The sequence below is a fragment of the Berghia stephanieae genome, chromosome 3 (assembly GCF_034508935.2).
Source record: "Berghia stephanieae isolate SIO BIC M18660-M18661 chromosome 3, UCSD_Bste_1.3, whole genome shotgun sequence".
NCBI lineage: Eukaryota > Metazoa > Mollusca > Gastropoda > Nudibranchia > Aeolidiidae > Berghia > Berghia stephanieae.
The window spans coordinates 43,099,092-43,115,406 of NC_088362.1; the positions used below are offsets into that span (position 1 = coordinate 43,099,092).

Consider the following 16,315-nt stretch of genomic DNA (forward strand, 5'->3'; position numbering starts at 1 on the left):
ATGTGTTAACAAATTCGTCAACTGGATAGAACACACCATAATATTGTAGCGTGAGACAACACCATTAGAAGCTGCTGCTATGTTAATCATTTTTTATTTTTTTCTGTTCTCCAATATTCTCCTTGGTAGAGAAACTTTGCACAAATTATTTTTTAAATGTGCTTTTACAAAAAAAATTTAAATGTTGCTGCTCGAAGCTCGAAGAAATAAATAATAATGTGAAATTGAATGTAAGCTTCAATTTAATTACAAAAACAGATCAAATGAACGTTTCTGGTTTCCCCTTTATCAACAAAACAGGATGAATGAAACACCACACAATTTCATATTATTATTTATTTTACAAAAAAAAAGGAAAACTTTTCAGACTATTTGTACTGTATGCTAAATCCAATTTGGCTGACATCCTTTAAGAGACCTGCTATTCGAAATGTATTATCACTCATCCATTACATGTATCAACGTATTAGAGAACACGAAACATACAATGGTACTTATCACTTTTGTTCAGTTTCACATTTGCTTCTTGTAAATTTGTGTATCTTGTGTAAAATAATTAATAAAAATTTGAAAGTCTGCAATCAACCAAGCATCTGACATGCATAAAATATCCTGGCGTGATGTACCATATAGAATTTATTCTGGCCCACTGTCAACCTAGAGAGTGACTTATTAGTGAAAAGTCCTTGCCCAGCGTCTTATCCTAAAGGCAATTGCTCCAAATTGTTTTAAGCTACAGAGACTGGGATATTATCTATATCCATTAGACTGACTCTGTGCCTCTTAGAATTTAAGTTAACGCTCCGTCTTAGGCGGGAAATTTAACTGGGGTTTTGAATGGTAAACCAAAGTTTTAATAAAAAAAACACTGTAAGAGGGACATCCTTTAAGAAACTTGAATTTTGTAATAACTTGAAAAGTTTAAAAAACATTTGCATGAAACTCACCTATAATAGTCACTCTTTTGCGACTTTTCAATATCTCCATACAGATCAAATCTCTTTTTAGACTACAAATAACCATCAGCTTGAAACATTATTGTACAAACAATGAACAAATTGAATCAGTGTTTGCTTGACAATTGAATTAAACATTGTGGTACAAACGATGAACAAATTGAATCAGTGTTTGCAAACAATGAACAAAGTGGAGATGTGTGGCTAAAACAATGAAAAAAATGGTAACGTTGTGGTATAAACAATGAATATAATTGAAACACTGAGTAAAATCAATGAACAAATTCTAACGTTTTGGTATTCTTCAAAGCATTTGTCAATGAGAGGCTGTCTATTGTTTGATTATGATTTTGGTTGTTTTGGCAATACACTTTGTGGAAGCTGTAATTGGAAGTATATTACTGAGATATGTTATCCTTATTATTATTACTATTATCATTATTGATTTTTTAGTCATAGAGTCTAGATAATTGTTAAAATAATTTGTTCAGAGAGACGTTATGGTAATTGGCCAATGGCCTAAAATTAACTTTTCAACTTGAACTTGGTACAAACATTAAAACAAATTGAAGCTGTGTGATAAAAACAAACAAATTAGATGCTCATTGTGTTTGTGGTCATAATGTTACCATTTATAGCTAAGACTGCAGAGACAGGAAACATCTGGAGTGGCAATAGGGTTTAAATAGCAGATGATGCGTATCTATGTTAGACCATGTCAAGTTGGTAAACATTCTCTCGCTTATAATGTTTATTTGTATCTTAAATTTGGCTCAGATTTTCACAGCTTTCTATCGTCAGTGAGATGATTACTTCTCACTAAATTCTCTCAAACAGACTATAAATATAAACTTTTAAGTTTATACATAGTTTTGTGTATTTGTACTATTGATATGATGGTGGGTAGAAATGGTGTGTATTTTATTTAAACACATTCCATCAATACTCAAATGCCATGTTTATCGACTTGACATTGACAACCCTCATATGGAAGGATTCCCTTTGTTTCCTGTCTTGCTATTATCAGTTTTGTCTTGACTTTTAGTATCATTCTGACCTTTGAATATCAAACATGGAAAAAAGGGGATGGGGTGAATTTCTTTTCAAGGTTTAATTCTGACATTGTAATTCTTCACATTGGTTTTCAAAACAAAATTGACTAAAACTCATTTAAAAACAAAATAACAGTTTATTTTATTTAAACAAGTTTAAAAAAAAAGACTTAATTAAAATCAATTGATATAAAAGTAGAAATCAACATTATTACTAAACAATGTTATCCCCATTATCTGCACATAGAAAAATAATGCCAGACATGGTGCTTGTATTTTATTAAATATAGTCCAATCAGTGTAAGACAGAAGCGAATGGGCATGGCGTTAAAAAAATCCGTTATAGACAAGTTTCCATCTTTCACAGGTTTTCAGTAATCTTCATGAAGGGTCATAAAGTACACAGCACATGATTATATATTCATGTCCACAGCCCCGCTAAACCATTTCTTTTAAATAACTCACATCTAATGATGGCTGTGAAAGCTTTGAAAAAATCTGTTCTTGCATTTCTTTATTTGGTTGGTCGTTCGTTTGTTTGTCTGTGTATTGTTGCTGTTGTTAGTGACATTGTGGATGCTACACTTAATTAACCCCTCTCTTCTAACATTTTTTATGCTGCTTATGGTGCATTCCACAATTGTGAAAAAAATTCCAAATGCGAGAGAAACTGATACTGATATGGGATCTTGGATTTGATTTCAATCTTTGATTCAGTTACCAACCAATCACTTGTGATTCCATTTCATTGACCAATAATAGCCAAAGAACAATAAACCAAACCAATCATCTTAATCCTTTTGTGCATTCTCAAGAATGTTCCTGGATATATAAACCCTGACGTTATTTCAATAACTTACAAAAATTTGTACTGTGACCATTAAAAAGAATTTTTAGTTCCTATCGAACAAGCTGATATAACCACTGTGTCAGAGCCGATGTGGTAACTAGGTGTGATGTCAGACTGAGGCCGACTTTTATGTATCTGTACGGAAGACCGCAAAAGATGCGTTTGATGTGAGTACACAAACAGGCCAGGGTCATAAACTTTATTTGTGCAATGCATCGATTAAGTTGTTTTTATGAAATATTTAGTTATTAACTGCCAAACTGGCAACATCCCTTATTTGTTTTATCTAGTTCAATAGAATTCTATTTTCGAGCATCATAAAAATGTTGTTGTGTTGTTCTTTGACAGAGTTTGATTCAATCACAATCATTAAAATATCATCACATTATTACAAGTTGCATACCGCAGGCTTAGACACAATTCAAGGGGTTTGAAGTATTGGATGTTTGGATGTAGTCATTCTTCCATTTAATTAGGAAACTTCGTTATATCATATTGAGAAAATTGTTTAAAAAGGTGAATGCAAGGTATTGTATTTAAAGTAGCGACCAACCTGCAAGCTGAAGGGAAAATTTTCCGTCTTACACATGGAGATATATCAAATGGGAGGAGAGTGTTGGTGTTTGTTTTTGATTTTTTAAATTGGAAGGATCAATGGCTTTCCATCTTAATCTTAGATGGTGTTCCATCTTCCAGAGGGTTCGGTTCCGTTATGGCAGCTTTGACTGTGTACACTCTTAGTATATATCATCTCAAGTCAAGATCCAAACTGGGTGGATTAATGATACTATTACTACAATGCAATGTGTATGTGTGTGTGTGTGTATGTGTGTGTGAGGCGGGCACAAAACAAGAAACTCAAATAAAATCAAAAACTTATTGCAAATTGAGTATACATACATTTACTATTGTAAGATCAAATTATATTTCTGAAATTACGATATATTTGGCATTAAAACAAATATTTCAGTCTAATCATATCTTTTAGTAGTCTGTTCTAGTCATTAATTTGGTGATAAGTGACATGGCTTGGGAAACCTCATTTACAGCCGACCTGCAATCAAATTTACAAGCAGTGCCCTTGACAAAGTGACTCAAATTTGTTGTACAACATATTCATTTTTGCCAAGATCTCAAACCTAGTCATATAAGGGGATTGTACAATATTCACATGCAGATATTATATATTGGAAAAAAATATTTTTTAACATCTCAATTCCCACCTTCATAAATCAACAATGGATAATAAAACAAGCCAAGCAACCTTCATTACTTAATATCACAGAGGGCTGCAACACCACGCAAAGTCCAATGGTCAGGATTTTGTAGTGTTTTCATCACGATGATGGTGACAAACATCAGATCTGTCCGACTAGGTTTTTTGTAGACAGGACACTGGTACAGCTTGGGGTCTTTGGGTGATGTTGAGTTGATGGCAAACATGTGAACCACTGGTAAGGAGATGAACAGCACTTTTGGAGGAGACTCAATCAGACGGCTACTTCTTCTGTCCCATCCAGCTCCATCTAGGTACAGACCGTAGACATACACTCCCTCCTGGGAAAAAAAATAAATCAATTTTCAATTTAATAAATTCCTTTAAAGTCGAGTATCAAAAAAAAATAAACAGATAAAAATCATTGTAAACATTTTATTTTTTATCAAAAGGTGAAAAATGAAGATGGACAGAATGAGAATCCATTATACTTGCAACTTTCTATATTTGATCAAGAAAATGACCTCAATGTTAAGTTATGAAATATGTGATGTGGTACTGTGAATTTTAGGTTGAGAAAATTGAAAGCTCACCAAATGCCAAAGAAATTAGGGATAAAATAATAACGATAAAAGTTCAATCAATCATATTCAAAACTCATTCCTTCTATTGTGAAATAAGATGCAAAGTTTTGCATCAGTTTATGAACTGGGCTCAAGAGAAATAGGTTGAAACGTCTGCTCGAGGCAAAACGGAATTTTCAAACCAAACTTACTTCTTGCTGCATCTCACAGACCAAATTCAATTGTAACTTTTAAAAGTAATTCATGCTAAAGCATGACAAATGAATAATCAATAGAGAATTCTTGACATTAAGAATAAAATCTTACATTTGGACTAGAAATGACATCCTCCTTATAAATCTTGAGGACTTCATTGTGGAGTGTGACAGAATCCAAGGCCCAGCCTTTGTGTGCTCTGGTCACTTCCTGTCTCATGGCAGTCAGGAAGCCTGGAAATAAACATGTGCATAATAATACTGCCATAAATATCACGTTTTAAAAATATTACCCAAAAAACTTGTCCTTAAAAAATATATTGAGATCTATTGAAGGACTAGTTTTCTGGCCAAAATTTTAAAAACATTAAAAAAAAAGATATTTTAATGACAAAATTATGGGAAAAATTGTTTAAACATGTCTTTTCAGAGTACTGCGATATGTAAGTATTCATAAAGAAGAAGAAAGAGAGTGGAAGCTGTTTTGGCAATAATCATTCCTTCCTCGAACTAATTTTTGCCTAAAAAAACATGGTTTCCTTGAACTAATTTCACCCATCCAACGTACAATAATTAATTAATGAATGGTTGTTTTTAAAAAAAATGTGCCTGTTGATTTTGACCACTGATGATTTACCATGGCATTGACAGTTGTGAATATGTTATCATGTGCATCTATCTGCACTGCATGTGTGTGTATACAATATGATACCCATGCAGACACACACAAACACTTACACACCCAATCACCGTTTGGCATAACCGACACCTCTCTGCTTATTCTTAGCACTTCTCCATTCGTTCTATTTTCAGTGTCATGCACTATGATTGGCTACGATAGTAAATGAATGTTGTAAGATATAGCAACACCCCCCCTCCCGCCCACACACATACACACACACACACAATGAACAATTTGTAATATAATATATAAATTAATCTCCCTCAACATATCAATGAAATAAATAAATAACACAGTTCCCTTTTTTCATCTTCAAATGGAAGTTTGACTTAGGGTCTATTTCAAGGGATGACTGGAATAACCCAATTGTTAGTCACAGCGTAGCAGCGTAAATTGAGTTAAGGAGGAGTGGCTTGTGGAAGGCCACATAACGCTATGGATATTGAACTAGGTATCTTTTGGGTGGGTAGCGATGTCTATACTGCCGAGCCTCATTGCCCCCTCCCCCCTTTCCTTCCAGTCGTTATGGCAAGGTACAGTTTCCTCGAACTTTTTTGCTTGTCCCGAGGAGTTTGAGAAAACTGTGCTGGAGTTTAGAATGAAAGTAAGTTTTGGACTCAAGAGCTTTCATAAGCAAAACAAGAAGAAAATGGAGAAGTTAAAAAAAATGTAGCAAGTGACTAAAAGCATGATTTTCCTATGGGGAAGGAATAGGAATTTACACATGTGAGCATAGCAATTTTCAATCACACATAGTAATAGTATCATAATCGCTGCACAAATATTCTCTGTCAATATGACATGGTCATCTCAAATTAATCTGTAACACTAATACTAATATAGACTAACCTTGAGGATTGAAGAAGCCAGTCATCCAAAACTGGCTAGGACGACCCTGAAAGATCCAGGAACTAAACTGTGCATTCCTTTCCAGGAGTTCAGTAAACCAAAAACCTATGGTGGAGCTCCGCCAAGAAAATTTGACCCAGCGTTGAGGCACACGGGCATCAAACATGTTGTCCAAGGCATCACGTAAATTCTGAGGGAGAATAAAGTTCACACCAATTTGGTTCACATCATATGTAGTAAAAATGAATGTAATTTTATTTCTCTTAAATTTACTATGGAAGCTAAAATTTGTATCCTGAGGGATTCATTAATTTTCCAATAAGAGGAGAAACATACCTTTAATTAGGTCACTAAACTATGTAAATATACTGTGCATCATAATTAAGTTGCCAACCAATAATGATCCATATCTTGTAAATTCCTTTTTAATTAAAAAAAAACCCAACAATTTATCGAAGAACAATCCTTACCTAATTTGTATCCAAAGCTTATTGAAAGATATTAAGTCCTTCGTGGGTTTCAAAGGCAAAAACTGGAAGGTGTAAAATTTGCAAACTACAAAATTTAAGATTATAAGCTCTATCAATTTGTCTTTTTTTTTATGCTGTAAGTAAGCTCATCTGCACACAATACACGCCTCTAAAAGATGCTAGATAGAGACGATCTTAAAAAACAATTCCATTGTATTTATTTTCTAACAATAGTCTACATTTTATTTTATTTCACTTTCTTCACAGCACTACACAGTTCCTCCCCACCTCTCTTTTTTTACTTTTTATTGCGCACCTTTTATAAATATCTATTGTTCTATTTTAATTTGTGCTTCCTTACAAAGGAGCATACTATTACCTGCCCCATCAATCTTTTGTTTATTCACCTTAACAACGCCACTATAACAATCACATTATATCATTCATCTGTACTGTTTCATTCATCCTGTTTTGTTGATAAAGGGGATACCTGAAACGTCCATAATATCTGTCTTCGTCTAATAAATTGAAGCTTAAAATTCATTCTTTATTGTTATTTTTTCCTTCGAGCTTCAAGCAGCAACATTTTCATTATTGGGCAGAAAAAGTAAGACTTCAGATCAAGAGGACTGCGAGATCATCTTCCGTCATGAGGAAGATCCCTTTGCAAATGTGAGAGAGACCAACAATGAAACTTCAACGTTTCCTACTCTACTGTTCGACATTGGCTGAAAAATGGGAGATTGAAGTGCTGGCAACCCTAAGTAGGAACTCTTCTGACAGAAGAACATGCTAATAGCCCACTGACATGGGCAATTAATCACATTTGTTGGTACTACCTTCAATGGGACAGAGTGCTGTTCACAGACGAGGTTATTTCAAACTGTCATTTGCCTATGGCAGAGTACAGATTTGGAGGAGAGAGGGGGAGTGTTTTACTCACAAATATATGTGTCAAAGAAGTTCAACCATGTGGAGGAGGATTGGCCATAGTTTGGGCAGGCATCTGCTTTACTCAATGAATGGAACTTGTTATTGTTGACAGCAGAATAACAGCACAAGTCTACATTGATACAATTCTGAGACTGCAAATTTTGCCTTTTTTCACAACAGATAAATTACCTTGTTGCAGCAAGACAACACGAGACCTCATGTGCGAGGTTAATGAAGGACTTCTTCAAGGATCACAACAGCAAAACCATTGATTGACCTGCCATGTCACCTGACATGTATCCCATTCAGCACATGTGGGACGAATTGGGGAGACGTGTCTATAAACGCACTGGAGTTTGAACTATCCAGCAACTGAGACAAGCGCTGAGAGAAGATTATGCTGTAATAATCCAACATCAAATTGCTACACTCACACACTCTATGCAATGCTGGATACAAGCATGCATAGAGTCAGCTGGTACTCACATAAGATACTGAATAAAAAAGTAAGAAAACAAACCAGGTTTTGGCTCTACCTTATGCATTTGTTTGCTTTCAAATTTCGTCATCAAATTTGTAGGGTCCTTTTTTACCCTCTTTTGGCCGTTCCATTCACAATAGTTTTTTCTAGTTTTTAAGTGTTTCCCATTGTTACAGAGATTTCTACCCTTCGTTTGATACCATTTTCACAACATAATCAGGTGGCAACTTAATTGTGATGCACATTATATATTGAGTTTTTACACTCCCAAATATAATTAAAAGCAGAAAAAGAATAACAACTCTCATTGCCATAGCCATAACTATTGTCGCATATTTCAACCAGCGAATATAATGACTCATAAATTCATCCTAAAATATGTAGAATATATTCTTTGTGAACAAAATACACATTTAAAATATACAGCATTGCATTTTTATTTGGTGCAATATCCACTAAATGTGCTCAAACCGCTTTACAACGGGTCTCCAGAAGACAGAAACATTTAACATGCAAGACAAGGCATTACAATTGTAAGGAGACATTTCATTTCTTTTTTTTATTTTTTTTTTTTTTAAAGACAGAGACAATCTGTTATTGGCCAGGAACTCAATATTTGCACCTGAGTGCAGTGAGAGAATATCAGTGAGGACCTTTTTCAAAGGACTCAACTTTAATCCCCCACCCCCACAAGGGGGACTATTCAGGACCTACTAGTCCAAAGGCCAGTGCCATCCTACAAGACCACAAAGCGGGACACTGAGTTAAACTTATTCCTGTTTAAATTACAATTAATATTTAATTGTGTTTTCTACATTTATGATTTTTATAGGATTATACCAATGTTAAGTCTTCTTTTCAACCCTCTATATCAGACACAACATAATGAGATAAGTCAAAATGCCTGTAAAAGATTAATCTTGTTTAAAGCACACTTGAATTTCTTACCTCACTCATGATGATAGTACCTTCAATAGCCAGTTTAAGGTCACTGAGAGTGACACGAACAATGGTAATGATGCGCTGCATGCGGTCAATCTCTTGCTTCAGGAATATATTCAAGGGCTGCAAATTGCCCATTTTTTTCAACTGTGCCTTCACCTGCAAACACATTCAATAGTATACCAACATTTTTATCAGCAAAAACAAGATGCTAATAGACCTATAAATTCTGTGTCTTCTCTTCTTTCCCCCATAATTCTTCCTCATGTCAACTTTGGTAAAAAATGTATGATCATACAATCATAGTTTTCACAAACAAAACAGAAAATTTCTATGTATCAAAAATATAAGATAAACTGCTATAACACTGAAAGACCTCACATTTTTTAATAGTTTGGTTTCTGGGTGTCTACCGTTGTTTTTTAAATTTTTTTCTATATTGATTGTTCCTTTTCTTTTCTTTACGGTAATAAGATGAAAGCAATGGAATGAATAATTATGGGTGCAATAAGGTTTGTGTGGTAAACAAAGACCTTAAATAAATAGGTTAATTTTAAAGATTGGAAAGTGAAAACAGTGACAACAGTTTTGTTGAAACCAAAGAACAAAAACATAAAAACCCCCCAAAAATTATGATCAGGATTATTATAAATATCACTGTTATGATCATAATCACAGTACAACTCATTTTACTACTTCTTTTGGGACCCGGCTACATTGGCTGTTCAGTGAGTTGGCCATTTGATAAATAGTAATTGTCAAAGTGTAGTTTCATTGTGATCTATTTTTTCTCATCATCATTATTATTATTACTACTACTACTATTATCATTACATTATTCACTTTATCACTGTTGCCATTGGGTAGATAGAAAAACAGCGCTATCCAGGGCTGCTATATGGCCACACAGAGAATCATGTTCTGGGTAATGAGCATAGTAGAGTCCTTGGAAAAGACTCTTTACTCTTATTCTATCACCGTACTCAGGTGTAAAATGAGTACCTGTTAGTTAACAGCGTTGTCTCTGTCGGAAAAAAATATATCACCGAACAGGTGTCATTTTTCGTTCTACATGTTACGTGTTGCTGTTGATCAGGGACCCTATGAAACGCGCTTTGAGCACGTTTAGTATATATTGTGCTATATAAAAGCTCAAATCTCAATTATTAGTTTAAATTTTTTATTTAAAAATAGATTTTTTCAATGACAATTTTTTTCCTAGCTTAGTCGAATTAGAAAAAAATCAAAACTGATGAGTTTTTCTAGAAGGCTCAAAATGTTTGTAGTGTTTGGGCAAGTGAGGTTCTGTTTGACCACTTTTAAAGTCGAAATTGACCACAAGGACCTCTGGCCATCTGGCAGCTCAGACGCTATCGATATTGTCATTACCAATTGTCAACCACTGATAACCTCGTTGACGAATCAAGAGAGAATCAAGATATGTTCTGTTGTATTAGTAAATGTCATATAATCAACTAAATGTCGGTCCAGAGCCCAAAATAAACGACAGAGGGAAAATGGTGTTTGAGCACTGTTTATGATCAAAACAATGACAGAGTGAAAGTGTATTTGGTAAACTTTTTGACAACAGGAAAAATACACATTCTGAAGTAGTTAGGATGCACCTTATCACAGTTTATGATCAAAACAATGACAATACACTCCAATGAGAGTGAAAGTGTATCTGGTAAACATTTTGACAACAGGAAAAATACACATTCTGAAGTGGTTGGGATGCACCTTGTCACAGACACTGGTCTGAGTATTGCGTCATAATTATGACATGTCTCATGACGCCCCCTTTTTTTCTTTAACCTCGAAAACCCTGGAATAATAACCCCTGGATAACTTCCAGTCCCAGTATACAGATTATTAAGGGGGGGGGGGCTCCAAGGAAGGGAGTAAAACAAGTATTAGTAGAGTGAAAAGTGTAATAATTCAAACTGACCTCCCAAGGAGAGTAATCAGGGGGTAGTTTGTTTAGCATCTCACTAGCTAAGCGATAGACTACTGTTTCTCTGGTCTCTCCACCACCTCCACTGGAATCCTTGGGTTGGATGCTCATGATGGTCTCTAGAAGTTGCTTAGCAGTGTTTGTCTGGTAGCTGGAGGATGAAATCAATATTTTTTTTAAAGTTTGGGCATTTGAATCTTTTAGATTATCCAAAACAAAGCAAATTTTGTTTTTCCATATATTTTTCCTCCAATATTTGTCCCTGTTTCAATGTAAATTGGTTTGTATTTTGAGAAAAAGGAATAAAAAAACCATTAATATTCATTTACGTCTTATGCTATCGAAGCTTAATAATTTTTTAGTTATCATTCCTACAATAGAAAAGAACACAAAAATCTCCCAATGTAATCAATCAACCTGACATCTGCATTCGGATGAAGTCCTAGAGCCTCCGGAGAGTCAACAGGTGGCAAGGCTTCAATAAAATCAATGATGTCATTGAGTACACGTGTCCTGGCAATCTTGTAATTCTTGTAAAATTGGAAAGTGTCTTGGAACATGAAGTCTCCAAACCATACCTGGTGTTTTCCATTTTTGAAAAAATAAAATCGTACTTAAATAATGGTCTGCAGTATTTATTTCCTTAGGTGAACAACATTTTTAACGTGTATTTTGCTTATGAAAATTTGTTGAACAGACAAAAAGGTTTACTTTCATTGTCTGTGGCCACATGGCGGGTGATGTGAAGCAAAGCAATTTTATTTTGTCACAAGGAGTGAGCAAAAGCAAGTGAATCAAAGCAGATCCACACATGTGTTAACATTCTTTTTAGTCAATGTGTCATTTGATTTGAAACTGAATAGGAAAAAATTGATATTACTGCTCCTTCTTGATGAAGGAGATGAAAAAAATAAGAAAGTTATGGACGTATCCAATCGAATGAATCCACAACATAGAGAATTCCACCATTTGATAAGAGATTTAATTAACAACAAAAGCAAGTTTATGATAAAATGAAAGGGACAAGAAAGTTCAGAAACCCAATTGGAACATTTGAACGTCTTGTCGTAACTTAAAGGAAAGTTTATGTGGGGTTTTTAAAAAATCCTTATGGTGAGTCCTGATCCAGGGATAGGCCAAGATTTTTTGTTCCCCTCTGTCCACTCAGAAGTGATTGGGTTGCTGGGTTTGTTTAATCAGGTTGAAAGCACTGACAAAAGCAATTGTTGCAGACTACAAAAATCAGAAATAACTCTTGTTCCATGGACCTAATGGCATAGAAGGACTTTTTTCATAAAAAAAATAAATTGGGGCAGCTTTTTAAAAATGAGAAATGAGATTATTTTCAGTAAATAAAAAAAAAAATCATGTTTGGTGGTTTTACTCTGAGTGGACTCTTCGCGTTTAGAAAATGCTTTAGTTCCATGTACATAGCTCTAAGACATTTTTCTTACCCTGGTAAATGTATTCAGTAAGCGCTTGTCAAAGTCATCTGTAACACGCCCTCCATATTGGACCTCTCCAATCATGTATCGAACAGTAGGCCAAGAAATACCCTTTTAAAAAAAGTAAGTTTTGTAAGTGCAATAACCTGGAAAATAAAACTCGATAAAGTAACACCTGGAGGTAAGTATTTGGTATCATGTTACACTCAAAATAAGTATTTGACAACATAATGCACTAGATAGTCAGTATTGAAAACTTAATACATTGGAATGTAAGTATTTGATAATTAAATACCCCGGAAAGTAATTTTTAATACCCTTGATGCAAACTAATTAGTTGATAATACAATACCTTGGAAAATAAAAATGTTTGATAATAAAATGCTGTGGAATATAAGCTTTTCATTACTTAATACATATAGAAGTAAGAATTTGATTACATAATAATTTGGTAAGTAAGTATTTGATAATTTAATACCATAGAAAGTAAATCTTTGATAAGATAACACCATGGGAAGTACATATTAATAACAAAATCTTACGAGATTCTTTTTCAATTGCTGATAGATGGCACAAAACATATATTTACGCATCATAAATATCTTCTCAAAATCATTTTAATGAATGTTCAAAGAAACATCATAAAAGCTAATATTTAAACTTCAAATTTATCGGTACCAATGTTTCAAATTATTTGTTACCTAATAAGCAATCTTTAAACATACTTTAAAATGAAAAGAATCAATCAATCGATTTATAACTTCCTTTGCCTCCTGTCCTAAGACATAGGAAATTGATAAAATAAAGAGGAAAACTATACTTATGTTAAAGAAATGCTCTAACCTTTTTAATATCCATTTCATCTAGATGATTCTGTATAAATTGTACACTGGCTCCCCAATCAGAGGAGTTAAATTCATATGGAATATTCCATCCCAAGGGTCCATACTTTCGTCTTTCCTGTATTTTAAAATAATAGTAAAGGAAATGTGCAATCATTATTAATTGTTACTTCATCGAGTTGAATGACCTTCATTGTGACACCTATGAACCTTCCAGGTTTATATAAAAATGACATAAAATGGCTTGAGATGTAAATGATACAGGATAAAATCAAATAGTGAAATAGTCCATTAACGCTATCACACTCATGACCTTGGATTTATCCGGCTATCATGTGTATTTAATACAAAATACGTATTTGTTGCAGATATATTGGTGATAAAACAAAAACATACAAAAATAAAAAAACAAAAACAAAACAAAACAAACAAACAAAAAAAAACCCTCAAAAAGCAAACAAAAAACAACAACAACAAAAAACCCACTCCAAAACTTACGGTGTTTTCAGTCAAATGAAAGTCTTCAGTGGATTACTACTTAGGCCTAGGTTGTTCTAAGAATGAATTACATTTGGTTAGAATGGTTCAAGATGATCAACATTGGAAGGAGAAAAATGAACAGTTTCATGTCGTAAATCATAATCTACATCTCTTCTGATTTCAATTTTACTATAAATATACATATTCTATCATTGCATTACCTGTACAACAGTATGCAGGAAAGAGACAGTGTACAACAAAGGTCTCCACTGAGGAAGGTTGAAGATATCGATATACTCCTGTGTGATGGAGGTGTACGTTCTTTTTAATCCTGCTTTTATACCTTGGGGAGGGTCGTTAGTGAACTTGATTGACACCTGTAGATAATAAATACCATAGTGGCGTTAGTAGAAATAGATCTGCTGAACACCATGTCTAACTGGTGACGATCAGTGATGATGATGATGATGATGATGGTAATGATAATGGTTATGTAATGTGATGTAATAAAACAAATAAAACATAACGGCCAAAAATTGGCCGAAACCTGGAAATTTTTATATCTAAAAAGAAATACTCAGTTTTACCTAAGTTTTTATATGCAAAAGTTACAAACATGATGATTGCATCAAGTAAGGTCATTTCAGTGCACAAAACAACGCATGACAACAATACTGATACTGATATGCACTTTAGAAAAAGTAAGACGAAAGAAAGTATTACATTCAAGTAGATTCCAGAAGCAATCTACAATTGTGACCTTCCTACGACACCTTTAAGTTTTATTTAAGACTGGATTCAGTTCAGTTAGACGAGACCAAGTCATTTTTAGATGCCAGGTTTTTATGATAATTTATTTTTGATTTATGGATAAATAAAATTATTTTAAAACGAAGGCATCAATGAAACAATCTGTCAATTCTTGGGACAATTGTGAATTATAGTTCATTGTGTGTGGAAATACCAAACCCATTCCTAAAGATAAGAGATAGGCATTGGTGGTTGTGCTGTAAAGCATCTCATCATTATAACAAGAAATGATGAGCATAGTCAGAAAATGAATGAGTGACGAAGATCACCCTATAAACATGCCTTTGGGTAAGGTACTTTATATATATTACCCAACTCGAATGAGGTGATTTTTAGTCCTGGTTGTAGGCAAGCATGGAATGCTACTACAACAGGTGAATTCCATTTAGCCTGCTAGAAGAATAAATAAAGCGTTTTGATGCATACTGACCATGACAAAACAGTAAAAATAAGTTGTATAAATATTCATGTTTAAATTTGCAAATTGATGGCAAAATCTCGCTATATTGGACAGCATATCAAATTACCAACCTGTAGAAGTCCAATAGAGAAATTGTTATGAGGTTCGGTGGTGATCCAGAGACGGAAGTTTTTGTTGACATTCTCTGTATCCAACACTGTTAGGAGGACTTCTTCGAGGTAAGCCAGGCACAAGTGACAGTTTTGAAGTAGTGCCCAGCCTCCCTTTGGTGGTAAGAGTGAGAGAGAAATAAAGAGCATAATTATTTTTTAAATTGCACATAAACTATTGGTTACAAGACTACAATTAAGGGTTATTATTTCCTTGTGTTAACTTGTAGTTGTATGTGTGTGAGTGTGTGTGTGTGTGTGTTTGTGTACAGAGGATGAAGTATTATCAATTTTTGTTTGGGGTAATTTGCATGATAAAAATGGAAATTGTTCTAAAATTATGAGACTTAGGTTAGGTTTTTAAGTTTTATTGAATAGCAATAATTATAATTTCTTAAACCGACATAAAGTAAAACTTGCCATTTTTTGCTGTTTCAACCTTAAAAACCCCTTAGTTTTGCATCTGGTTTACACAGACATAATTACAAATAAAATGTAAGACAAGTAGCCATTTTTATAATAATTTCTGCTATTTATTTAACAAACAAAATTCAAGCCTACCACCTTTAGCACTACGCTTTGGCGCTTCTAGTACAACAAAAGAACAACCATAATAATCTGAATAAAAATAACAATAAATTAGAGAGTTTAGGGTTGATTTCTTACTGTCTCCATGAAGTTAGAGATGAGTTTCCTGGAATGTACTTCTTGACCCTGACCCATAGAAATTGCATGGAAAGCTGAAAAGGGGATGGGGATATGAAGGTTGGACAAAGTATACACACAACAATTGACTCAAACTATACAGAGATAATGTGATGATTTAATTTATAATGAGGATTGTTATAAACATTGCAGTGAATTGCAACACTCATTTTATAATGATCTATAGACTTCGTGAGCTTTATTTACTAATACAAAACAATTCATTTCATGATTGAAGACAAAAAACCCCCCAAAAAAACAACAACAAAAAAAACAAACAAAAATAAATACTGCTCTAAA

At 33.8% G+C, this 16,315-nt stretch overlaps 1 protein-coding gene across 1 annotated transcript in view; it reads right to left on the reverse strand.

The window, feature by feature from the left end:
- Positions 1-3,744: 3,744 nt before the first annotated feature.
- The window catches only part of LOC144969243 (dynein axonemal heavy chain 8-like), a 113,132-nt gene continuing 100,561 nt past the window's right edge, over positions 3,745-16,315 (reverse strand). Inside the window, exons 86-96 of the mRNA XM_078908355.1 lie at positions 15,977-16,050; positions 15,272-15,424; positions 14,152-14,307; positions 13,452-13,568; positions 12,618-12,719; positions 11,581-11,741; positions 11,158-11,314; positions 9,216-9,368; positions 6,384-6,573; positions 4,965-5,086; positions 3,745-4,415 (exon numbers count right to left, since the gene is read on the reverse strand). Coding sequence (XP_078764481.1) covers positions 4,128-4,415; positions 4,965-5,086; positions 6,384-6,573; positions 9,216-9,368; positions 11,158-11,314; positions 11,581-11,741; positions 12,618-12,719; positions 13,452-13,568; positions 14,152-14,307; positions 15,272-15,424; positions 15,977-16,050 — 1,673 coding nt within the window. The 3' untranslated portion in view covers positions 3,745-4,127. The remainder of the gene's footprint in view (positions 4,416-4,964; positions 5,087-6,383; positions 6,574-9,215; positions 9,369-11,157; positions 11,315-11,580; positions 11,742-12,617; positions 12,720-13,451; positions 13,569-14,151; positions 14,308-15,271; positions 15,425-15,976; positions 16,051-16,315) is intronic.